This window comes from Ambystoma mexicanum, chromosome 2p (assembly GCF_040938575.1).
Source record: "Ambystoma mexicanum isolate Mex_15411 chromosome 2p, UKY_AmexF1_1, whole genome shotgun sequence".
Lineage (NCBI taxonomy): Eukaryota > Metazoa > Chordata > Amphibia > Caudata > Ambystomatidae > Ambystoma > Ambystoma mexicanum.
In genome coordinates, this window is record NC_090923.1 from 1371637969 (window position 1) to 1371664638 (window position 26670).

Below are 26670 nucleotides of genomic sequence, written 5' to 3' on the forward strand. Positions count from 1 at the left end.
CTTAAGGAAATGTCCCGATTGTTTTAATTAAATGCGATCACCTTTATTATAAGGATTGTTTGTGGTCAGGACGAGGCGGTCTAGAAGTAATGAGCTGGAATTCCAGAGAACACTCTTTACAAGTTTTATATTTTCAGAACTCGGATTGAGGTGTCTGCTGGAAATACAAACACGGTCTGCGGTTTGCTGAGGCACTGTCATTACAAAATCGATCGATCCTGGAGCCCCGCGAGGCATTTTGACGTCACTCACAGCACTAGCGGGGCATTCTGAGCTGTCAGAATATGACACCCGAGAGCAACGCAGGAGCAAATGGGTGGCCTCGACACAGGTCGCGCATGCGCGTTGTCGAACCTGTCACTGCTGTCTAGAAACTGGGCCCCTCCTTCCAAAAGGCGGAGGCACGAGCGCTGCAGGATCAGGCGAGAGGCGCCGTGGAGGCGGGACCCAGGCGGTGCGTTGCTTCCTTGTGCCAGCTGTCAGGTGCTCTAGGCAGCGCGCGTGCACTTGTGCAATCAATCCGCCGCACCCCCAACCCCCAGAGTGGTGCACCGGCAGACCCCTTGCAGGAGCCGAGCGAGCTGCACGCACTGTTCGCCGTGCAGGAAGATCTACTGCTGCAGGGAGCCCCCGTGCGCAGGTGTAATTCCTGTGCAAGCGGTGCCCGTCCGACAGTAGCACCCCCCCGCCCCGTGCAGGAGCAGCCCCCCCGGTGCAAGGGCAGGCTATACTGGTGCAAGGAGAGTTTTTGCAGTAGCAACAGCCCCGTACAGGGGTCGTTTTTCTGTGCTTGTTGCGAGGAGAGGTTGTGCAAGAGGAGCTGGAGTAACTCGGCAGAGAGAGTGTAGCCGCCCGCACCCTCCCTCCCTCCCGCCTCCGGAGTTGCATAGGGGAGAGGAAGCCTCTGTGAAGGGAAGTTACCGAGCCCTTGCTGCCCGCCCACCGGTGTTTCCTCCCCGGGGACTGAATATGCAGGAGGGGGCGGGAAGCAGAGAGCCGGGGATGCAGAACCCGAAGCCACCCAGCCCTGCGAGAGCCCCCCAGAAAGGTAAGCGATAGGGAATACAGCATAGGTCTGCAGGGGGAGTGGGGTGCGGGGGGGAGTGCGTGGCCTTATTCGAGTGCTAGTGACTCCAACGTCCATTGACCCTTGAACTCTTGCACGCATGGCCTTTCCTGCACCTTCAGACCTTTCTTGCAAGACTTGACCTTTCTTGCGACCCCTGACCTTTATTACACCCCGACCCCCAGACGCTCCCTGCACAACCACCACATACTTGGACGCCCAGTCCTATCATAGTCCCACCTGCATGTTGTACCACGTTCGCCCTGTCCAAACACCGGTGGCACACTCGGTTCCACAACTTCACTGCCGTGCAACCTGCAGCACATCATATAAATAAAGGCTGCAGACAGTAGTCGCCGGAGTTGACATATTACCGTCGTGTGCGGTCTGTGCACGTGTCATGTACGCAACGACACGCTCGAGTCTCTCGCACCGAACATGTACAGTGCACTTTCCGTGCCCCTTGACCACGCAGGAACGCAGCGCGCGTTCGGCAATGTGCAGGCAGTACCAGAAATGGAAACTTTTTTTCCGGGAATCCCACGAGAGGAGGCGGGGCTAAGGAACGCATCCAGGCCGCTATTGGCTACCTGACTGAAATATGCTCTCTCGTCGCTGTATTGAAGACTGGGAGAAAGCTGATCATTGGGGTGGGACAGCAGGGAATTGCACAGTGGGGAGGGGAGACTGAAAAGGAAGAGGGCAGGGTTCGAAATTAAGATTCAGTTAGCAGGTGTTGAAACAAGCTTCTGGGTTTCAGGCATCACCCAGTAGACGGGAGCTACCACCGGGAACTAGGAGAGCGCACAGCAGATATCACTACCACACGAGATGCACACTTGAACTTTTTGCCAATTTTGTATGATTCATTAGGTGTACATCTGTACTAGCAGTACCCTAATTCGTCTTTAAAAGCATTCTCAAAGTGATTGTCACATATGTAAGGCACCAACTGGCCTGGGGAGCAGCTAACCAGGCTCTCGGAAGCAGAAGCTAAATGGTTCCCAGCTCCCCTCAGTTTCGAACCCTGGAGAGGGGTGCACACCGAAAATAGGTTGAGGCGAAAGACATTTACATTTATGTTTGTTTTTTGAACTGCATCACTGAAATAAGACCCTGTGGGGCGGTGGTGGCAGTTTTTCAATCTCTTGCGAGAATTCACAATCAATTCTCATGGTAAAAACTTCAAAGAAGAAACCTGTCATACCAAAACCCTTAACACAATGTATGTCACAGGCCATGGCCAGCAGCTGCACACCTGTAATGGAGGAAATAAACCTGGTGCGTAGCTTATAAATCAACTGATGCTTTTAAATATAACATCCGTGAAGACTTGAAAAGGCTTTAGTACTACAGGTGATGTGGGATATAGCATAACAAAACCGTTGAAAATGTAGTGAAAAAATTGTAGTTGTAGTGTTGTGAAGGTGATGGTTTAATGCAACATAACCCTTGAAATTTGAAAAGTGTTGGAAGCTGGGCCACCTTAATTCTGAGTCCTCAGTTGTGCAGCCCTTGGGCACACTTAGGCCATCCTAGGGGACCTCACCTATGACATGACAGATCACATTACATCACTCATTACGTCATCCATGATATCACTGCAAGCTAGAGTACATGGATGATCTCACAGCATATCTCACAACAGGAAGCTACCAGCTGCTGTAAAAAACGAGACACATGACAACATACTGTATAAGAGCATGTGTAGTGCCTGCTAATAGAATTGTATAGCAGTGAAACTCTTACCAGGGTAAAGCAGTAAGGCCCACTGGCTAATTTGGGTGGCTTGTGTGGCACTGGGGCATGAACAATCAGCGGCACATTCTAGATACTACCAGATCAGTCTACTAAAAATAATTATGTTCTGTTTATAAATCTTCAAGAGCAGTTCTGGATTCTCATAGGCTAATGTTTTTTTTTCTAGCAGAAAACCAATATCAAAACTAATAACACAATCACAGCAAAACACTTGTTGTGGTGAGTCTACTTGCACTCTTGTTGAGTAAAAATACACGTCCTTTATAAATGCATGAATATTAGACAGTAAAACATTATTCCTTTAAATTAATCCAATTTCAAAATACACTTGCAAAAAAAGTCTTACTTAATTTTTGATAACGTCATCAATATTTTTAAAGCTTGCACAATAAAACGTTTTTTAAGCCAACAATCATATTCAAATCAATATTTTTCATGTGATTCGTTCTGATTACAAAATGTAATACCATAAATGAATCACAATTCCCAAGATTTCCTTTTTAACAATCCTTTTTCACACAGTGCAAAGCTATGCTGTAAATAGCCCTTTTCAACAATCTTGTTTCTCTTAGTGTGAAACGCTGATGTAGATCGCCCAATGCGTTTCAAATATTTATACTATTCATCAGGGGCCTGTCCACTTTTCTTAATTCCTACAATTCAATAAAAATGTTGTTTACTACATTATCTCTTACTTCACAAATATCAAAAGCTAAATTACAAGTCATATTACACAAACCTCTTTCCAAAAACGAGAAAGATCCACCTTTATTCTGATGTCTTGACAATGTCAGCTACTCTGTCAAAAAGCATACCAACACATGCTTCTAAGAACCTAATACTTTGCTACATATGTCAAAATAGTATCATACCTCATCCAATAATTACTGAGAAAATGTAGGGGGTAATTCATGGATTATTTGTGCCGAAAAAAATGGGATTTGTGCGCCATTCTGCCCACAAATCCCCATTTGTTCAACAGGGATTTGCGGGCAGAATGGCGCACAAATCCTGTTTTTTTTCAGCGCAAATAATCCATGAATTACCCCCGTAGTGTTTCTTCACTGTTGTCACCTTCCTGCATGTGATAAACCTTCACATAAAATCCAAGCGTGTCGCTGCAACTCCCCACAATAACATCATGGCGTTAAGTAAAAGCACTGCTTATTATAAATGTGCCAAATAGCTAATCAGTAGTTATGGACCTATTTACAAAATGGTTACTTTCTTTAATGCTCACAAACGGAGAATATCTTGATGCATGATCAGCTACCAGTATTCTAAACAGCACCACCATTTCAAGTGTGTATATGTATTATATAATTTTCCAAAAGCAAGGCAGTGAAGCCTTCATTTTATGGAGCTTCACTCCCATCAATATTGGATTTCACCAGAATGCGGCTCCAATTGCCAAAAACATCCGAAGGTTGGGAGACACCAGAAACTGCCCAACAAGGTCGTTGAAGGTAAAAAAGAGCTTTATTAAATCATTGCAGTTTTAAAAAAGGCTCTCCAATGTCAGAGAGGCTGACTGGCGCGTTTCGACACACTCCTGTGGCTTGTTCCTTGTTCATGTGGTACATATATTACACAGCCACGGTAGTGGCTGTGTAGTTATGGTTAAGTTGCTGTTTCCATAGGAAGAGCCCTTTTTGTGTGGCTTATAACTCCGCTCTCCCTGGACGAATCCTCACCAAACTTTGCAAAAAAAAGTATATGGGTCACTCTGAATCTTTTTGCAAAGTTTGGCGAGGTTTGGTCCAAGGGGGGCAAAGTTATAGGGGGGGGTCCAAAAACTTATTTTTTTCCCATAGACTGAATGGGGAAAAAACTTTGCTCACGTCTACAGCCCAAACCGCTGGGCGGATTTTCACCAAATTTGGACCAGGAGCAGCGGCTTGGTCCCAAAAGCATGCTTTTGTCAAATTTGGTGAAAATCAGTCCAGTACTTTTTTACAAAATGACCAAAAAGTAGGTCACAAAAAATTTGTGATATCTATGTTCGGTCCGCGGACACACTTCGCTGTTCGCTCTGCGGACAATGTCCTGATTGGCCAATCGGCTTGCGTCATGTCCGCGGACATGCAACGTGTTCGCTGATTGGAAGGTGAAGAGCGTGAAGTGCGTCAGATGTTTGGAAACGCCCGCCATCTTGGATTCGCGGACGTCCGCGGACAGCGCGGTGAACTTAGTGGAAAAATATTATTTAGTAAATTGTTTTGGTGTGTAAGACTGTTTGGAGAGGGTGGGGGAGTAAGAGATGGGTTAAATGTTGTATTTATTTAGGTGGCAGGCACCCCTGTTGTGTTCGTTCTGACCGCGGACAATACGGGTGTCCTAAAATGTTCGTAAATAAATGAAATGGGGTGTCCTGAGGACACTAAGCCTGTCTGTATGGTTCGTAGGCAAGTTGAAACTGTTCTAAGAACACATCAAGTGTCCTGGGATGTTCGTAAATAAACAAAATGGGGGTGTTCTGAGGATGCTATGACAGTCCGTATTGTTTGTGTGTATGATATATATATATATATATATATATATATATATATATATATATTGTACCCCTTCTCAAAAAGGTGGTACATTTAATGATAAACCGACTAGTAGGACTACTCTGCTGTTGTAATGTTAAGCTATTATAACAAGAGTGCCATCTTGGAACGGATTGAGTTTTTAGTAAAGAATCCACTTAGTGTATATCCCAAAATATGGATTAACTACCAAATTCAACAAGTCTAATCAAGACAAATGTTACCTATGGTGATTATCACTAATAAATTAATCATTATGTAATTCATTAAAAAGAAAATCCTCTAGATGTCAGATTCATATTATATATAAATCTTCACATTCACCCATTGGTGAGCAGTTAGATAACAAATGTGTAATACAATACTCCATTTTGATTCATATGATAATTCATGTATGTATACAAATCAACTTATTATGTAACATTTATAATAGAGATAACGGTACAAATCAATTTAAATTAATTGATCTACTAATATGATGCATTATCAACAAATGTCTAATCTTTTGCACAGTATAATATGACATCAGTTATTTGTCACATTTTGAATCCTCAAACATTCCGTCAATATAAAGAAAAAACAATATTTTACAAAATCTTGTCAAATATGAGCAGATGTTTAATTCATAAGAGGACCATCATTTCATATTTTCAATCTGAATACTGATTAACTTCTCAACTGAAGCTCGACAAATCGTATTCTAAATTCATTCTTCTCAGTTTCAAAGAATCTAATTTCTTAATCCAGTGTATCTCTTGTCTTTCTAGCATGTTTTTCTATTTCCCTCCTTTGACTGGTATTGTTAATCATTCTAGGTTTAAAAAACAAATCGGAGAAATATTATGTCCATTCTCATTAAAGTGTTCTGCTGCTGGGGATTTCTTGTTCCTTGTTTTGTTGTTGGATTTATGTTCTCCCTTCCCGATTTTCACCTTCATTGCCGTCATCCCTATGTGATATATACCACATAAATAGGCATTTAATACAGTATATTACATTACTGGTATCACAAGTAGATGTATGTTGTAAAGGGATATTTTGACCAGTTTATGGATACTTAAGCAATACGCCCCTAGCGGGGGGGCATTACCACTTTAGGTAATGCCCCAGGGCCCTTGTTAAGGCCCTCGCTTCGCTCAGGTCAGTAAACTATGAGCCCCGGGGCATTACCTAAAGTGGTAATGCCCCCCCTGCTAGGGGCTTATTGCTATTAATACCCTGGCATGTAAGACCGGGGTACTAAAAGCATTTTTGTTTCTGTTCCGATACGCTCTGGTGTTTTGGAACAGCAAAAAAAGTTTAAATAAAATGCCCGCCGGGAAAGGGAAAACTAAGTCAGTTTTCCATTTCCATGGCGGCCATAGAGAAGAATTGAAAAAAAGAGAAACCAACAAAATGGCCTTCATGGAAAGGGAGAAGTCCCTTCTCCATTTCCATGTCGACCTGTCGAAGATCAGGATCTGACGCGCTGGGGACAGAAGTGTTCCCAGAGTGTCCGCTCCCGGAATGGACAGAAAAGAAGGTAAGTGGGGTTGGAAGGGCGGGGAGGGAATTCTGTGAATGGGGTGAGGGAAGGACTTACCTCACTCCCCGGCGAGGGGAGATGGCGGCCGCCAGCCCTGAGGAGGATCAGGGTGGTGGGATTACCGTCTAGTAACGCCTGCGTTCTCAGCTTCCCCATTAGCTGGGAGGCCACCACACCCCCCTCGCTCAGGACTAAGTAACAGTATTGCCTCGTAAAAAGTTATTGTAATGGTTTCCGTTTTTACATGGTACTGTGCCTTTCATTTCTGTTTTGTGATGCGTTTCATTAGTGAATGTAGCAGCCTGTTGTGAGGTGTCAGTAATGCGAGGCGGACAACTGCTTGTATTTCTCTCAGAAATAAACATTTTATTAAAAGAAAAAAGATGCAAATAAATACTCGCTAAACCTACTCTATCAGGGAGTTCCATACCTAGTCTAAGAACTAAGGAATCCCTCCTAACAGAAACTCACTGGCCCTTATACTTAACAACAAAACATGTAAAGTAAATGATAAAAAACATAAACAAATGAATAACAAATAACCAGCAATTTGAATGACCTTCACCTGTCCTGGGTAAATCCCTTAACCAGGATTGTTTAAATTCAAGTTCTCCAAATGTGCAAACAGAAGAATAAAGTCTTGTAAGTTCCAAATGCAATTAAAGTTCATCAAACAAAAATCCACTGGTAACTGTTTTCCAGCTCAGTAAAAATAATTTTAGCCAAGAAAATAGCACTAGTGGTAATCCTGGATGTCTTCCTTCCAAGATTGCTTTGCCATAGTTCAGAAAATAGATTAGCCACTCCTTATTGTACAAGTGTTTGTAACCTGTGCATTATATCTGGTATAATTGTCAAGATGCTTCTTCATGGGTTATTTTTCACCTCTTAACAACCACATTTTCGCTACTGTTACTGGGGAAACCGACTCCTTGGTTCCACAGTATGTCACTTCTTTAACCAACTTTAAATGTGCTACTGACGGTATTAAACATAACCACAGTTCTGGTATGTCTGCTTCAACTTTATAAATGAGAATGGTTAGGCATTTTAAAGACAAGACATTTCGACTTGTAGAGGTAGGCAAAGCACTCTAATTTCCTATGCTCCAAGAAAAGGGCAGCCTCTTTGTCTCTCCAGTCTGCCTTTCTGCCACAAGGATAACATGCCTCTGCGTTAAGCCTAACTCTCTCCCCACTTACCAGTCTCAGCATTACAGGTTATTTGTTTAATCTTCTTACAAGCACCCTGCTCCCTTACTCAGCTTTGTACACACCTTCTTGGTTCCAGTAGCTACTTTGAAGCTGTATTGACACAAGCAGATAACAATGTCTCACTTGTATCAGAGGACACTGGACCTTTAACAACCTCGCCCGTTGGGTGGATTGATGTAAACATCGTTTTTCTTCACTATAGAAAAAGTTTGCCTCTTGGCTTGGATAATGCTTGTTCTTATTAATGCAACAACTTCCACATTAAAAGTAATATTCATTCATAGAGTTACAAGGTTCAGTCTTCAAAGGAAAAACAGTTTTAGGTATACGCGATCACTCTTTCAAATAGATTTTCTGCTTCAATTGTCTGTAAGGGTCCGTCTTCCCTTGTCTTAACTCAGATACTTTTTACTCCGGTCGGGAATTATAATAGGTCACACGTGACCTTTCTTTCATGCCCTAAGATCTTTTAACACTCGTGAAAGTCAGTGTCTAAGTTTTCAGAAACCTTCGAAAACGTTTCCCCTTATTTATTAAACACACGCAACCACTCTACAATGGGAAATGAAAAGGCTTTTCTTCACACACGAGCACTGTAGCTTTGATTAGAAATGCACGTGATACATTCCCATTGTGTAGAACAACTTTCACAACAACAAACCACTTATACTTGCTTCTTCTTCTAGGCAAGCCACTTTAGAGCTGGTAACAGTTACTGGCAGGAGAGAGTGAACCTGAACGCCAAGCTTCACTCACTGGCTCCAGGAACACTGTGGTTGTGCACTGGTTCATCCTCATGACTTCTACTTCTTTTTCTACGGCTCTGGGCAACTTTGGGACCCACACCATTCTGCAACACGGGTGTCTGCGGTCCGGCCACTCCTACTTGGAGTCTCCTGCACTCCTCTGTCCCTCGGCTTTCTTCTTGCTACGGGCCTCCGGCTTCAGCACAGTCACAGCTCTGCAATTACAGTCACCAGGTGCACCTGGGAAGACCTTTACTCTCAGCACGTCTCAGTGCAGCCACAGCACGGCAGGGTTTGTGAACATAGGACCCTCCCAGAACTTTCAGGTGAAATCTGCCCTCTCCATGTCCCAGCGTCCCTTAAGTGATCACACTTCCTCATGAACTGCCAGCATTGTGCTCTTTTCCTTCTCCTTCTACTACTACTGCCACCCTTCCAGCTCCTCTCCCAGCTCCTCACCCAGCCCCTTCTTACTTCCCCATTGTGCTACAGCTTTTAATGCTTCTTAAGTGGGGAATTTGATTTTAGGCGCAGGCTATTGCTGTTAATTGCCTGACCCTGGCAAAGGCTGTTAGGCCTAATTGCCTGTCCTTGACTCTTCAACCCTCTTCTTCGTCTCAGTCCCTATGGGATTCTGTGCATGTAGTGTACTTTCTCAAAGTTAGGTTTTTCTACTTCTGATATACTTTTATGGGTATATTTAATTCCCTTCATATTTTTACCACAGGGGCTATATGTTTTAAGTCTATTAGAGGAAGATGTGGTAGAGAAGGCAACGCTTTCACTATCCCTTATAGTGTATCCTTGATATTGAGGAGGGGATCAAAAGGATTCTTTCTTTTATATAATGGGTTTAGATGTTACAACCTTAGGTGTTACCACTTTAGGTCTATCCGGAGGTTGAGAGATATTAAAATGACAATAAACCATAACCTTTTCTGGCATAGTGGTAAGAATATCCCCTTCAAAGGAAAAATACTGCGTCTCGTCCCACAGAATCTCCTTACTACCGTGGGCACTGTCTACACCCAGGTTATCCTCCCACAATACACCACCCCAGGGTTGGGATCAGGAAGTGTCTGCCCTCTCATGGCCCCTTGGGAGGAGACTTTAGGTAAGGTCCCAGTGGGGGATCTGCAGGATTCTTCACACTGTCCTTTGTTGACTGGCTCTTCCTGTAGGCAAAAGGTGGCACGTGTTCAGACAATGAACTTCAAATCGGATCCATTTATAACACTTTCCAATTGTTTGTAATGACCCTATGCATAGATGATGGGCTCTTTGGCCATGCCTCCAGCAGTGTGGCCATTGGTCATGCCCCCATTATGATGGTGAAGTGGCCATTGGCCAGGTCCAGTGGCTACTTTGGGTGGCTTGGAAAGGCCTGGGAAATGGCCAAAGACCAAGACCCATGCAGTGTGTGTGTATCGACTGTAGCTGTTATCGGTGTACTCTAGTTTCCATTGATGATGTCATAAGGTATACCATCAGTGTGCTTATGGGCAGTACAATGGGGGCTCAGAGTTATATGCACACATATCATTAATGTTGTTATGGTGGGTTTAAAAGAGAATGAAAAACCTTTCTGCTTGACCTTACATTTGAGAGGGGACTGGGCCATTTCAGTTAAGCCACACATGCCACAGTGCTACCCAGTAGCCATACCTGAAAGTTGACCTCCAGTTCAGAGCCACAGAGAAATGCATTGTGGGTATGCAGGTGAGCTCAAAAGAATGCTTTTTCCTCCAGAAAATGATTACATGATTCAAATAACCTGTTCTGTGGGATGTTTCCAACCCAGGAGGGTCTACAGCCACTTTTTAGCTCACTGTACCCTTCACAGATGAGAAATATCCATTTGTATATCAGTCGGGTCTCAGCCAGACGGGCAGTCCAGCACTGCAATGCTAGGCAATTCTCCTCTGAACAAGAGTACATCAGAAATCTTCCTGTACCTAAAAGAGGCTCAGCTTAAGCTCACCTCTGTGGCCCAATGAGGCTGAAACATGTGCATGGGGCTGCTGGAGGCACTGTGGTACCCTGGCCCTTTCAAAAGCCAAAGCCCACAGCTGTGCTTAGGCCCTGATCTAGATGCCCTGGGTCGGGATGCGAGAGCAGGAAGGGGACTGGTGTTCAGGGATGAGGGTAGAGAAGAAGGAGACACAGAAGGCAGAGCACTCCTACCTCTGAAGTGAAGATGCATGGGTAGCAACCGTGGGGCAGATTGTCGGGGTCAGGCCACATGAAGGCAGGACTGGGCTCTTGCCCAGATTGGCTTATGCAATCTAGCGGCCAGATGCAGCTCTGTGGCCAAACATGAATGGCGTTCTGGACTAAGCCCCTCCAGTTGCCTCCTAAATAATACATTTTGTTTGCAAAGGTGACCAAAATGGTGGCAATATAGACTGATGGACATTGCTAGACCGAGTTGCACTCGTTGCTTGATGGTGACTTTGTCCAAAAGAATATAAAAGCGTGTTGCTTGCAACCGTTTGCTTTATCACCCTCCGCAGGGCTGGGCATGCACATTTGCATGCATTGTGGTTCTAGACTCTAGATCTATCATTTTTAAGTTGAACGTTGCTAGTCAGAGATAGATGGTTACTTGCACTCTTAGTTGTACACATACACACAGAATACCATGACTTACTCACCAAGAGTTAATTGTCACTAGCCAGTGTCGAGTGGACAATGTGAGGTCTTCTGAGGCAATACATTTGCACCAGGAACCATGGCCGGAAAGTCCTTCCGGTTCATTTTCAGCCATGCATTACACTGTGACACAGGAATGATAAAGTATTGCCCTGCGCATGTGCGAAGCAATTTCAGGCCAGGTACCCTTTCAGCATTTACTGGCCTTCCTCGGGGCATGTCTGGCATCCAGGCAGCATAAAAGACCCCTAAGCCCAACCTCTCGCGCTATAGGATTTTTAAGATGTGTAGACACTGCAAGCGGGTGGAGTCTATGAGACACTGAGTGGTGGTTTGCCTAAGGCTTACAGCCCTAGAATGATGCATTACTTATGCAGGAATGGCATTCTGCCTACAGCTTGCAGCTCTAGAATGATGCATTCTGTATGCAGGAAAGGCACACAGCCTAAAGCTAACAACACTAGAATGATGCATTTCCCAATGCAGGAATGACATACTGCCTAATGCTTACAGCACTAGAATAATGCATCCCTTATGCAGGAATGGCATACTGCTTAATGCTCACAGCACTGGAATGATGCATTTCTTATGCATGAATGACGTGCTGCCTAATGCTTGTATCACTAGAATAATGCGTTCCTTAGCCAGGAATGGCATGCTGACGAATGCTTAAAGGACTAGAATGATGCATTCCTTGTGCAAGAAAGGCATTCTGCCTAATGCTTGCAGCACTAGAATGTTGCATTCCTTATGCGACAATGGCTTAATGCTCACTGCACTTGAATGTTGCATTCCTTATGCAGGACAGGCATACAGCTTAATGCTCACAGCACTAGAATGATGCATTCCTTAGGCAGGAACCGCATACTGCCTAATGATCACAACTCTAGACTGTTGCTTTCGTTGTGCATGCATGACATCCGGCCTAAAGCTCACAGTACTAGAATGATGCATTCCTTATGCATGAATGACATGCTGCCTAATGCTTGCAGCACTAGAATGGTGCATTCCGTAAGCAGGAAAGGCATACTGCCTAATGCTTCCAGCACTGGAATGATGCATTCCTTATGCAGGAATGGCATGCTGTCTTATGCTCACAGCACTCGAATGTTGCATTCTTTATGCAGGAAAGGCATACTGCCTAATGCTCACAGCACTAGAATGACACATTCCATATGCAGGAATGGCATACTGCCTAATGCTCACAGCACTGGAATGATGCATTTCTTATGCATGAATGACGTGCTGCCTAATGCTTGTATCACTAGAATGATGCATTCCTTATGCAAGAAAGGTATAAAGTCTAATACTTATAGCACTTGAATGATACATTCCTCATGCATGAATGGCATGCTGACTAATGCTCACAGCACTAGAATGTTGCATTCCTTATGCAGGAATTGCATACCGCCTAATGCCTACAGCACTAGAATGCTGCATTCCTTATGTAATAAAGGCATATCGCTGCTTACAACACTAGAATGATGCATTCCTTATGCTGGAATGGCATGCTGCCTAATGCTTATAGCAATAGAATATTGCATTCCTAAGGCAGGAAGAACCATACTGCTTAATGCTTACAGCACTAGAATGATGCATTCCTTATGCAGGAAAGGTATACTTCCTAATGCTCACAACACTAGAATGATACATTCCTTATACAGGAATTGCATACTGCCTAATGCCCACAGCACTAGAATGCTGCATTCCTTATGTAGGAAAGGCATATCGCTGCTTACAGCGCTAGAATGATGTATTCCTTATGCAGGAAAGCTCACTGGCCAATGCTTACTGCACTAGAATCATGCATTCTGTATGCAGGAAAGGCACACTGCCTAACGCTTGCAGCATTAGAGTGATGCATTCCTTATTAGAATGATGCATTCCTTATTCAGGAATGGCATACTGCCGAGAAATGGTAGAAGCAAGGATGTGTGATGTCACCGGGGTATACTCTTGGCAGCGTGGAGGCCAGACTGGTTAGGGGGCGCTTTTTATGGTCTTCCCCTTATAAGCCAGAGGTATGCCATCCAATTCCAAACTGTCCAAGGTGGCAGAGCCGAAGAGTTGGCTGTTTGTGAAAGTGAATGCTGTGAGCCTCAGAAGGGAGGAGGAATGTGGAAACAGGATGAAGCGGAAATCACTGGTGCGTCCTCTGGTGTGATGTGTGAGACGGTTGTGATTTGTATTTGATATCATTCCAGGTGAGGCTTTGCTATATTCTCAAATAAGGACTGAATTCGGAATATCATGTGCTGTATAACCTTCAGTAGCCACCATCTCGTCAGCACTGTGCCAGTCCCTTTTACCTTGTGTGCCAAGCCTCTGTGTTTTCTTTGGCTATGGGCCACTCCCTTCTGGCTTGGCTCACTTTGGCTGTTTCCTTAAAATGCGCTTTCAAGAAGATGAGCGATTTGTCTGGGCCGGTGAGAGAGGAGTTGAATGAGGCAAAGAGTTCTGCTAAGACACCAAAAGAAGTAGGGTGTAAACTGGTTACCATCCCCGTGGGACAGGAGGAAAGGCAGACCCACAGACAAAAGATGCAGGGACGACCCATTGGCAGAACCATCGGGGTGCAGATAAGAGCAGCACTGGTTTTGGGCACCAGTATGGTAGGGACATGGGGAATTGGTTTGCCAGATGACTGCTGCCGCCTAGTTGTGGCTTGTTGGTTTTGGCAGTGGGCATGCTGGGGACAACCTGAGATCCTGGGGAGGCGAGGCGATAATGTGCTGGAGGCGATGTATGGGGGTGGGAGTAACCAAGGGGGCTGGGAAGGGTCCAACCAAGGCCATGCCTTTTGCTGGTAGAACAATGAATAGGGGTGGGGGTTTCGCGGGGGCAGATTCTTTGGTCTTGGGCTGGAAGAACAAGAAGCAAGAGGTGAAGGGTCTAATGCTGGTCGGTAGCAGTACTCTTCCCCTTTTTTGCTTGATTGTTATGATTGCCCGAGTCTGCTACCAGTCACTGTGGGCAAACCGAATCCCTAGTGTGTGATTATTCGTCATAAAAAGGAGCATGATTTGATATTCCAATGCGCCCCTGGTATGTTTATCTCTACTGAACTGAGCCATGTTGCGAGACCCTCGTCTTTACAGAAATGTGCCAAGCTATGGCCTATAGGGAGCTTTCAAGTCCCGCAGAACACCGATGGCTCTGCCTTCAAGACTATTCACCAGACGTGCAGAGCACCCCAGAGCCCCAGTGGAAAGGAACACTGTCCTTCTGGCATGCGCCCCTCCACAGAGCTCTGTTGGCCCAGCGGGCCCTCCTTTTTTTTTTATATATAATGTAACACATTTTCTACTAATATGGACATTTGCCTCCCGCTGTTGGCCACTCGATTGGGCCCCGCCCCCACATAAGAATATATTTTCCAAGCCATAACATCATGGAGCTTCCCCCAAAACAACAACATCGTGCTACTCCCCCATCCCCGTGAAATAAGATCCTGTTTAGCAGTCCAAATCCCCTCCCCCCACCCCTTTACAGCTCCCCTTCAGACACCATGGAAGCATTAATTACAAATGCCCGAATAATCGGTCCATCTAGCACTTTTCGACTCTGGTCTGAAGTTTTCTTACCACCATACGTATTGGGCTCTAAGCCATTCCTGCATGAGGATAGGTTAGTATAGAAAAATGTCCCAGCGTTGTCCCAATGAGGACTTTCATTCACAGGACCGTCGTTCCAAGGTAACTGCAACCAACGCACTTTTCATTAAAGCTTTACATGGGCAACTTGTCATTCCTTCCCTTTCAAAGATATTATAATCTTCTATGGGAAAGACATATCTTTTCACATCTAGTTGGGGTGCTTTTAGGACAATGGCATTGCTGAATATTGTTTTAGTTTTTCTGTAAATTGCAGAGGGCTCTTGTCTATTGGACCACAAATACCGAGCACTGGGTCTTCATGAACAACAACTGTTACTTTAATGTATGAACCTCAGAAGGATGTGGTCTGAATCAGCCCTGCTGAAATATGAACTTGGAAAGTGCCAGCTCACACATGTCAGATTTGAGCTTTTATCGCTGATCTCTTCAATTGCGACCCAGTGTGCTGTTTAATCAATTGCGCAGTTAAAAAGAAACCAGTATTAGGCTATCTACCTACCCACCACCCTCTCCCGTCCCCCTTCAAATCGTAAAACAAAATGTACCAAGACTATTATCTGGGTTAGTAGTGGGCCATGACACATTCCTCCTCCTGCTGTAATAATAAGTGTTATGTTAATAGGCATTGTAACCCCCAGAGCCAATGCATTGCCAAATGCTGTGCTATGCACATTTAAGGAGAAATAGCTGGTGAGATAGCTCAGTCGATTAACTGCACACTGCAGTGTTATGTTATGTAGATTTGTAAAGCGCAACATGCGCATCTTGGCGCTAGGGGGTAGCAGGTGAGAAAAAAAGATTCTTAGAATACTAAAAGAGAAGAGTTTTCAGAGCACGTCTGAAAGCCAAGTGATTAGCAGTAGCACAGAGAGCCAAAGGAAGTTGGTTCCATGCTTTGGCTGCGGCCACCGAGAAGGCGCGGCCTCCTGTTCGAGTGCGTTTAACGCAGGGAACCAGAAGGAGTAACGCGGTCTGGGAGCTTAGAGGATGATTAGGCACATAGTGGATAAACGTCTCGTCTCCTGCAAGTATTCAGCTCCAGCCTTATAGAAGGCCCGGTGAACAAGGCACATAGATTTAAAAAGAATCCGTTGTTCAATGGGGAGCCAGTGTAGCTGACGCAGGAGGGAGGCCATGTACGAGCATGCTGGCGGGTGAAATATTACGCGAGCAGCAGCATTTTGGAGCATTTGGATCCAATTGAGCAGATAGTGTGGTTGGCCGAAGTACAGCGAGTTACAATAATCCACTGTACTAAGAACCATGCTCCAACCACTGGGGCATGAAAATGGCCCGGGATAAAAGGGAGAACCTTTTTCAAAGTCTGCAATTTAAAGTGTGTTCTTCAGGTCACATATTTGAATCCTAGCAAGGTGTATTCAAACTTTCATCCTTCTGAGTTTGACAAATTAGTGTTTGGTTGCCGGGTAACAATTTTGTATAAGAGTGTTTTATGTAAAGATGCTTTGACGAAAGCAGTGTATAAGTAATTATTCTAAATGCCTAAGAGTTAGCATGAAATAATTCAAGCATAGGCTCAGAATGGCATGGGAGAAGATTCTCTAACACTTGCGCCAAAAAAAACGAGCAGCCCAATCCACAAATGACATCTCGTTTAGCGCAAGCTAGAGGCGCTCATTCAGATGCCCTTTGTGCAGTTGAGAAATTGGGGGGCGTTTCTACGCATTTAAAAGTGCACACCGAATTTACAAACGGGCGGTTCTTTTAAATGTACAGAAATTAGTGTCATCTCCTTGTGCCTGCAGGGAACAGACACATTAGTAGGCACAAATCATGTTAGGGCAGTGGTCTTCAAACTTTATTGGCCTGGGCGCCCCCTGAGTAAAGTTTTCATTGGTGCCTAAAACCGTTGTATGGTCCAGTCTGACCATCTGACCATGTGAGCTGCCCCTTCCCATTTCCTCCAATCTAAAAAAAAAAAAAAACCTTTCTTTTTTTGTTTGTTTTTTTCACATTTCATGCTGCGCTCTGGCACCCCCCTGTGATGCGGTGGCGCCCCCCCTTGGGGGGCGCGCCCCACAGTTTGAAGACCTCTGTGTTAGGGTAATTTCTGACTCTTTCATCAATCTTTCTTTATGTGGGACAGCTGCGGTTTAAACCATGGACTCACACTTGTCTTCCCATTCCTCTAACACGGATGTGAATTCTTTTTTCGTTTTGTTCTTTTTTTTTTTACCGTTGCGTTCCCAGTCCCCCTGTTTTTATATAAAAATAATTCTTATGCCTGCTTTTGTACCGGTTTGGTATTTTATGAAATGTAAACCTATGTATGTTTTTTACACCAGTCTGTTTTTTCTACTAATGTCACTGGGGTTTATTGTCATGTGATGTCACCAGTGTCAAAGATCATATGATAGCACTTCCTGTGATGTCATCAGGTCTGTGATGTCACTTCCGCTTCCCCTGGCATTTTGGTGTAGTGACGTCCCTGATGTAAGTCTCAGGATGGAAAAGTTTTATTTACCATAGCAGAATGGGGCACTTTTTATTTTTTTAAACGTAAGGGCACTTGTTTTTCTACAGGAATTCAATATGCATACCATCTAAGCCAGGCAAAGGCAAGGCTGCGTACAGACAAATAATGTCTGTAAATGCATATAAACCTCTGCATAACAATGGCTGTCATTTCACACCGGCGTATATTAACACATGTGCCCATCCACTCAAAAGTGAATGACTGCATGTTTGTTTCCATAGCACTACGTCTATGCCTGATAGATACACCATGTGATGCTGGTCTTTTAGACGGTATTTTACTCGACAAAATGTGTTGTTGCTTTTTGTACAGATTGTTGTCAAAGCCAATTTGTCAAATTCTATAGAGACAAGTTGAATATCGTGCATTTCAGTTGCCATAACAACAGCAGCATCCTCTACAAACATCCTAGATTAGATAGGAAAGCACCATGAGTTTTTTTATAGCATGTTCTGCACCACATAGATGCAACCTGTGCTGCCAGCTTGAAAATCCTAAAATCACTTTCTTTGTCTCTGATTTACAAAAACAAATGGCGTCAAGAATCCCATTTGAGTATTTGTGGGTGGTTTAGAGGCTTACTGTGCCTGCTTTAGAAATCTACATGCAATTTTTAGGTTCTGGTTTTAGTAGGGGACACTCGCCCATTCATCCTTCCATGATCCATACAGTAATTATCATTGATCTATGCAATGTTATTGCCTGGTTAAAGTGCTATGGAGCTTCAAGACCACGATAGCAAGCATTCTGTATTCAACAATTTTGATATTGCAATGCTTGTGACAAACAGAAACACGGGGAAGCATGGAAAGCGGGCTGCAGGCCGAGGAGAGTGTGCTGTGCTGGAAACTGAAACCCACTCCCTGCGAGTTTGGTGTTCTGCTTTGAAACTTTGCAGAGTTGTTCCTGTGAGGTTGGCAGGGAGTGGGGATCTATTTTGGGCTAAACTTCACAAAATACCCAGACTCAACATTAGTGGAAAAGTTTGCTTTTATCTTTAAGTTAATCTTACAAACTTGGCTAACCTGGGCCCTCAGCCTTACATACTAATCGCACCGTTAAACATGTAGGTAAACCCACACCCCAACCCAATTTCCTCTCTTCAAATATGACTTCCCCCTTCAACTCCCCAACATCCTTCCCAACTTTATCCATGTCCTCTCCCCGAGCCACCGCCCGTCCTTCTTCCCTACAGCTTCACCTATCTTGTAACCCCGGACCAGCCTGTCCGTCCAAACAGTACTAACCACCCACCCTCCTTATTCCAATAATAATCCTTCGGCTTCACCCAACTATCTTAACCGACCCGGTCCCCGGCTACCGCTCCAATATCCTCAGTCCCCACAACTTGCCACCTTCTCCTCTTAACCTGAAAGCTGGGCTGACCGGCCCACTCTGTCCTTCTGGGCAGCTCTTTCAGGCATTGCCCTACTACAGACACTTCCAAAAATAAGACAACGTTGCCTTATTATCACTGGCGCATCTCAGTTGGCCCCCAATCCTAGGGGCTGAATGTTTCAAAAACCTGTATTTTCCTGAAATGTTAATGCTTCATTCATTGGGTAAGTTAAGTTAACACACTTGTTGAGTCGGTATAGATGAACACAGCAATGTTCATTCACATTCCTTCTCTGGAAACAATAGCACTTATTTTCAATCCGCTACGTTGAGCGATCACATGCCATCAGTGTACATTTAGCCTATGCATTTCGGTGAAAACCTTCGTCAGGGCTGTACATGAATTATTTGTAGCTTAATTAGGCTTTAGTTATCATCAACATTTCAACAATATATGTAATATATCAGCAGGTTAACACATACCATTATGATGTCCCACGGTATGTCCAATGGTAGTAAAAGAAAGAAAAACGGAACAGAAATAAAGATTGCGATTTAGTTTCAAAAGCTTATATTGCATATTTTCAGGTTATTAGGAAACTTAAAGGATAGTTCCGGGACTTTTTTTTTATTGTCCCTACGGTTCGGCCAAGTGTTTTTAAGCATAAATCGGTAGATCGTAGAAAACTTTCCTATGGACCTTACCCGACTTTTCGTCCATTAACGCACTCGAAATCAGCCGCCATTTTCTGATAATCCTATCATTTCCCCCCATCAACCTGGCTCACCTGCTTTTGCGGCACTAAATCAAATCCCCCGCCCCTGAAACAGACTTTATCAAAAAATTCATATTCCCCGCCTCTATCCGTGACGTGACTGTGCTGCGTAGGCAAACGCGCCCAGGCGTCTTCTACGCGACTCCACACAGAACCCGGAAACCAACACAGATTAGCTCACAACACAGCGCGCCACAATTCGTAATATGAAACTGTACTTTTAAATCAAACCGCAAGATTGTAAATTTGGTAAAGTACATTTATTTGACATCAAATGTTTAGAGAATATTCAGCGATTTGCATTTTTATTTGCTCACGTTCCAAAAAGTTCGTTTTGAGGCACGCGATGTTCCTTTGCTGTACACAGGGTCTTAGATCATCTCACAATACAGCGCCACAATTCGGAATATGAAACTGTGGTTTAAAAGCAAACGGCAAGATTGTCCATTTGGCAAAGTACATTTATTGGACATCAAATGTTTAGAGAATATTCTCCGATTTGCATTTTTCTTTGCTCTCGATCCAAAATAGTTCGTCTTGAGGCAAGCGATGTTCGTGTGCAGTACACAGGGTGTTGGTTTACGATAAAATAAGCTCTTCGGTCGCACTGATAATCGCATGGCTGTTCCAACAACGAGGCACTAGGCCACCACAACGGTCTGTATGTTGCATCTAGCCGTTAGTACCGCGTAAGGGCATACTTGTACTTGGCGATCGTCCCATAAAATGGTCAGGGTGGTAACGTTGTTCACGCGGAGAAGCAACTGGCGGTTGTAAAAGCCATCCGCCGGTGTCTGGTACTCGTGACACATACAATAATGAAGGATGTACCTGTTTTAAAAACATAAAAAATGAAATTAGTCTCACCATCAGATCTTTATTAAAATTATTCATTTTATATATTAGGTCGGGAAATTATTTCATAGCTAGGACAGTGCAACTGGGTATTATACGTCAAGGGGGGGCTGTAGGATACTGAGACAGTCCCCCAGTGCAGGGGTTGACAGGGAGGCAGTGCAGGTGGAGAGTGGAAGGGCCCAGGACCGAGGTCGCAGACAGTGGACCAGTTGTAGCAGGGGAGAGGGAGAGAGAAAGCAGAAGCAAAGAGGAAGGTTTTGAGGTGCTTCCGTAAAAGGAGATGGTTCTCCTCAAGATAGTGCGCGGTACAAAACAATATGCCACATAGAACGAACAAGTACAACTTAACCCGTCTTTAAAGCTACTGTATAGTAATTAAATTGCGGTATAAACTCATCTAAAGAGTTACTTACATTATATTTGCATTTTCCATTGTGTCTGTGCGTAGGGCAGCCCCGAAATACCACTCCTTCTATGCCGACGTTATTTCTTCTAATGAACGAACATTAAATGGCTTTCGTTTCTGAAATTATATTCATTATCGTTTCTTACGTTATTGCCCCACACCCCCAAAAAGAAGTCTTTTGGGATGGTCCCGGCCTGTCAAGGTCAAATAACAATAGAACCTTATACTGAGTCATGGGCCATTCCGGCACCCGAGAAAAAAATCAAAGCAGCTGACCTTCACTTTGAACGAGCACACATTCCTAGTTAGCTACATTCAGTGTAAGGCCATCTCACAGGACTCGCAGAGCAATCACTTTTATTTACACAATACATAGCTACACATATTCAATGGGCCTGCGACATGAGGAGACTCGAGAGACCAGACAATCAAATTACAATGATTTAAACCGTGATGTGTATTTCTCAATGAGCTCTTCTTTAGGTGGACATGGAACAGAGGCAATGTTGGGTGGCAATGCAGTTGTCCCCTGCACAGGTTCGTTCACAACTCCATGTATGTGCCTATCTAGGACATCAACAATAAGTCTCTCAATAAAGTCATATTGCATATCCTCAAGCACTGGTTTGATAACCCATTGTTTACTTCTTTTAGTGAAGGCCTTATTGTAGCAAAGCATCCCTAAAGTTCCGGTCGTCCTACTTTGTTGACGGCCAACATTATGGTTATGTGCCAAGACCGCTAGAAGAGTCCGATTTATCATGCCCTCCATGCCAAAATGCAATCGTTTTGGCCTGTACTTTAGGCACATATTGTGGAACACCTCCAAATCTCCTGTGTGGCAGAATTCCGTGAGTCCCCTCAAATCTCTTGTTATAGTTTTATCAAATACAATCTTTTCAATGGCTTTGTGAGTGGGTGATGAAGGAATCAACCACTTCTTCTTCCGTGCCTCCTCTGTGGACAAATGGCCATGTTCACAATTGTGGAAATGTTGGTTTGTGGTCCAGCGGTGAACGTTGCTACAGTGTAGCATTACTGACCGCCATTTTTCCAGTAGAATTTCCAACGACCCTCCACATGTTTTTGAGCTCCACCAAAGATGGTTGCTGATTGACTTGGACCACTGTGAAATACCTTGCATATCTTTTTTTTTTACCTGCAGCCGACATTTTTTTATTGATTGTTTTTGCAAGATGCCAAACGTCAAATTGGTGATTTATATTTTTGTACTCTTCTCTCATTGTCTTGGCAATTGAAACGTGTCTGTCCGTGGCTATCAGGTCGATCACCATTCCCCGCAATTGTAGTTCTTGCAATGATGCTACAAAGCCAACTTTCTCCATGGCCACTGAGGATGTACTTTGGGACACCTGCACGACCACCGAACTCACAAATTTCTTACTTTCCATGTCCTGAAAGTGGTAGGTGCAGTACTTGGCTGAAAATCCTGGGCTGTCGCACTGTCCATCACCGGCTGGCCTGAACCGTTTGCCCGCGAATGTACTATCAATAGACATTTTTTCCATTCTCCAAGCTTCGCTAATGGCTGGAAATAGATAATCGGTTTGGTATTTGTAGAACTGAGTTTTCGCAATGAAATGGATTCCCACAAACTGAAAGAAAGACTCTAACTTTTTAAAACTTGAACCACTAAAAAGTGCAGCCGCTGCACAAAGTAGATTTCCTGCTGGCAGTTGCCCCAGCATGGGTTGTGCAGACCATGAGAAAGGATGATATTTTGTACAGGTGGCATGTATTTTAAGGTTAGTGCCTCGAATTGCACGAGTCACATTAATCAATGGCTCCCCACATACTTCCCCACCAACCGAATGCCCACATTTCATCCGAATAATAATATCAATCAAACAACTATCGAATACAATGAATTTGGCCTCTTTCCTTATACTGTCACTCTGCATCCCAGCTGGTTCGGCCTGTAACGTTGAGGACATGTCACTCACATGAAAGGTAGAATCTCTGATATCGTCTTCCGCTATGTTCAGTGATATTGATGGTGTTTCATTGTCGTCCACTTCATTCTCTTCCATTGCAACATCTGTTCCTTCTCCGGCGATGGGTGAATAAAACAATTTCTTCAACTTTCTCGCGGTCTTAGTTTTTGCGGGTGTGGATTCTGTGAATTGATCTCCGACTGCATCCGAACTACCAGGAGGACATTCACTATCAATGGCTGGTGGTGGTATAGCTCCGTTGTCAATCACTTCATATTCTTCCCATTGGCACGATGCATCTCCAGTCTCAAGTCCCTGCCAAAAGGTTTGACAAGCAACATCTCTCGTTCGCTTCACTGTCTGTGTAGATCTAGTTCGTACACCCACTCGCAACTAGAGGACAGATTGGAAAAGGGATGTTCAGTTTAAACACAATTTACAGTATTGAACTATTAACAGTGAAAAACAACATAATATAGTGACCAGGACACTAACCTTCTTTTGCTTTCTTTTCTTTGAAACTTTCTTGCCTCGAACTTCAACATCAGGACGCTGTTGCTCCGACTCGTGTGTGCATGTCTCCACTTCCTCTTGCGCTGCAACGACTATATTTTCATGATAAGCACATCCATCACGCACTGACGCTCCATCGACTCCCTGAAACATAGAACTTTCATTAGTATGTATAATAATATTGAAAACACAAAATGTACTTGGGGACCAATACCCACGTACATCTCAATAGCAAAACACGAATGAACGCTTTGTGTAGAACATTCAAACGACAATTATTCACGCATTGTTGATCTAGTTAGATGGAACTGTCAAGATCCATACCTCGGGCTCCTCATAGACTTCCATTGATGATATTATTGAAGATGATGCTAAAGTGAATCCCTGAAACACAGTAATTGCATTAGTATGGTTTTCTATTTTGTTAAAAAGAACATAAACTTTGTGCAGGCGTCAACGGCTCATCTAAATAGACCTGCACAAATGATCAGTTGTCTAAAATAAATAATGGATATCTAAATATGATTCGATTTGCTCGATCGTTGGAAGTGTCACCACCCAGAGATCTGCATCAACTACTAGGGGTGATGTTCTTGTAGAAGAAGCTCCGTCATCTCCCTGAAACATAGTACTTGCGTTAATAAAGAAGGAAGTATAGCGGATGTAATCACGTAATATGATTTCGCTTGATCGAGCTGTCAGTATCCATACCTCGAAATGCATAAGAACATCAAGGGACGATGTAACTGCGGTGCACACTTCTGCAAGCTGTTGCGCCGACCCGTAACTGCATGCTCCCCCTTCTTCTTGGACTAATGCTCCATCGACTCCCTGAAACATAGGACTTTCATTAGTAATGAACACAATATTGAAAAAAGAAGACACATAGGAGGGCGACGACAGAAGGACATATCAATGGCTAAAAACGAAAGAAACATTGTGTATAACAATCACGCTACAAGAATGCAAGATCTGATGATCTCCATCGATGGAACTGTCCGGAAACGTACCTCGAGCATCTGAGTGACATCAACGGTTGTCGTCAATGCGTTGGACTCCTCAGCATCTCCCTGAAAGACAGTACTTGCATTATTTTGGATAACAATAATTAAAACTGAAAACAAAGACTACAGGACGAGTACAAGGGTGTACCCTTAGGTAAAATAATCACACAATAAATTAAAACTATTGATTTACATGCCTAAAACAAGTCAGTGGCAGAATAGCTAAGTAAGATTACCCGATAGGCGCTTGAAGTGGCTGATGACTGCAATAACGACACGGATGGAGAATCTTCCGCCTTCATATTGAGTGGATACATAAATGGGGAAATTATTGTTAGCTAATGCTACACACTACCGCAAGGCCGAGAGATAAATACGTAAACTTGACTCACCAGTGGAGGGATGTGGACGAATAGAGTGGGAATAGCGGTTGAGAGCAATTTTCGCTTCGCTCGCGGTGTGTTCTTCTTTATTAGCAATGATGTGGAGTACATGTCTGAGCTAAAGTGCCTGCTGCAGATGCGGTATCGATCACCCCTCTTGTCCGCAAAGACTTCTAGGACTCTACTTTCAAGCTCAGACGGTGGATATCCGCAATATCGGACCCATTCTCTTATCTGATCTATTGTCTTAGGGAAAACATGCATTATAGTACCTTCAGATTTATTATGGGTCTTTGAAGGGCAACCGCCAATGGAACAGGCAGGCATTGTGGAAAGTTCTGAAAAGTAAAGATCAACAATTCTCTATGAATACCAATGTGTTAAAAAATTAAATGACACTTAAAAGGTTCAATGCAAGGTTCGTTTTGGTTCTTGGAACTATACACGTTATTCACATCCGGATAAGTATTTGAATAACTTTAAAAAAATAGAAAAATAATTTGACTAAACTCAGAACATGTGACTAGTTCCTTGCATGTACTGTCTTGAACGAAAAGAAATTGGACGCAAAATGATTATGGTACATGGCCTTACCTTGACGAACAAACAGTTAGATGCAGGGATCAGAGTAGTTTCTTGTCGTAGAACAGGGAGCAGTTCACAGGTTGCAAACTGACGAGTTTCCTCGAAGTGGTCACGGAATTTCACAGAGACGAAGAGCAGATAACCAGCACCTTCACGGGTTGACTAGCAAAGCGCAAAGAAGTTCTCATTACAAATATGAAGTGGGTTATACAGAATTCGAAACAGGGGTGTGTTTGTGAATGACGTGTATATGTCGTGGCATTATGTGGATTGCAGGGGGGCGTCCAGCGTGAGGGGGGATGCTTGGCAGGAGACACGGGGTCTGGAGGTAGACATGGGAACAACAACCCATGCTCTATAGACCACTTTGAAGTGTACATGGTCTTTGGCACCTCTTGGCCTTTATCGCTCCCTGACAGCTCCACTTGCCAGCACAAGTACCTCGGTGCGAACTGCCTTTGATAGGGCGGGGGGTGGATTGGGGCGGTGGTCGTGCAGACAAGACACAGGAAGACTCGTGAATGGAGACACACTTATGTGGAATGCAGGGGGGCGTCCTGCGTGAGGGGGGATGCTTGGCAGGAGACACGGGGTCTGGAGGTAGACATGGGAACAACAACCCATGCTCTATAGACCACTTTGAAGTGTACGTGGTCTTTGGCACCTCTTGGCCTTTATCGCTCCCTGACAGCTCCACTTGCCAGCACAAGTACCCCGGTGCGAACTGCCTTTGATAGGGCGGGGGGTGGATTTGGGCGGTGGTCGTGCAGACAAGACACAGGAAGACCCGTGAATGGAGACACACTTATGTGGATTGCAGGGGGGCGTCCAGCGTGAGGGGGGATGCTTGGCAGGAGACACGGGGTCTGGAGGTAGACATGGGAACAACAACCCATGCTCTATAGACCACTTTGAAGTGTACATGGTCTTTGGCACCTCTTGGCCTTTATCGCTCCCTGACAGCTCCACTTGCCAGCACAAGTACCCCGGTGCGAACTGCCTTTGATAGGGCGGGGGGTGGATTGGGGCGGTGGTCGTGCAGACAAGACTCGTTTGCCGCAGGGCTTCACCAAGGAGAGGCCATCTAACTGCATGTAAGAGGCAGGCTGCAGGATCTAGTACATGGAAGGCAGGGGGGTGAGTTTATAAATACCTCACCCTTCGAGGAGAATATATGGGTGCAGTTCACCCTGGAGACCCTGGATGCCTAGGCAGTTAGTCAGCAGCAGGCTGGCCTGTGGTG

At 44.3% G+C, this 26670-nt stretch overlaps 1 protein-coding gene across 2 annotated transcripts in view; it reads left to right on the plus strand.

The window, feature by feature from the left end:
- The first annotated feature begins 396 nt into the window (after positions 1 to 396).
- Positions 397 to 26670, plus strand: part of MAP2K3 (mitogen-activated protein kinase kinase 3) — a 371386-nt gene continuing 345112 nt past the window's right edge. The window contains exon 1 of one of the 2 annotated variants that reach the window (XM_069645769.1): positions 397 to 454. Coding sequence is in view for 1 of the 2 variants with exons in the window: in XM_069645767.1 (XP_069501868.1) it covers positions 970 to 1048 (79 nt within the window). In the remaining variant the exon portion in view is untranslated. Of the gene's footprint in view, positions 1049 to 26670 lie in introns of both variants that reach the window. The other variant, XM_069645767.1, reaches the window with a different exon arrangement.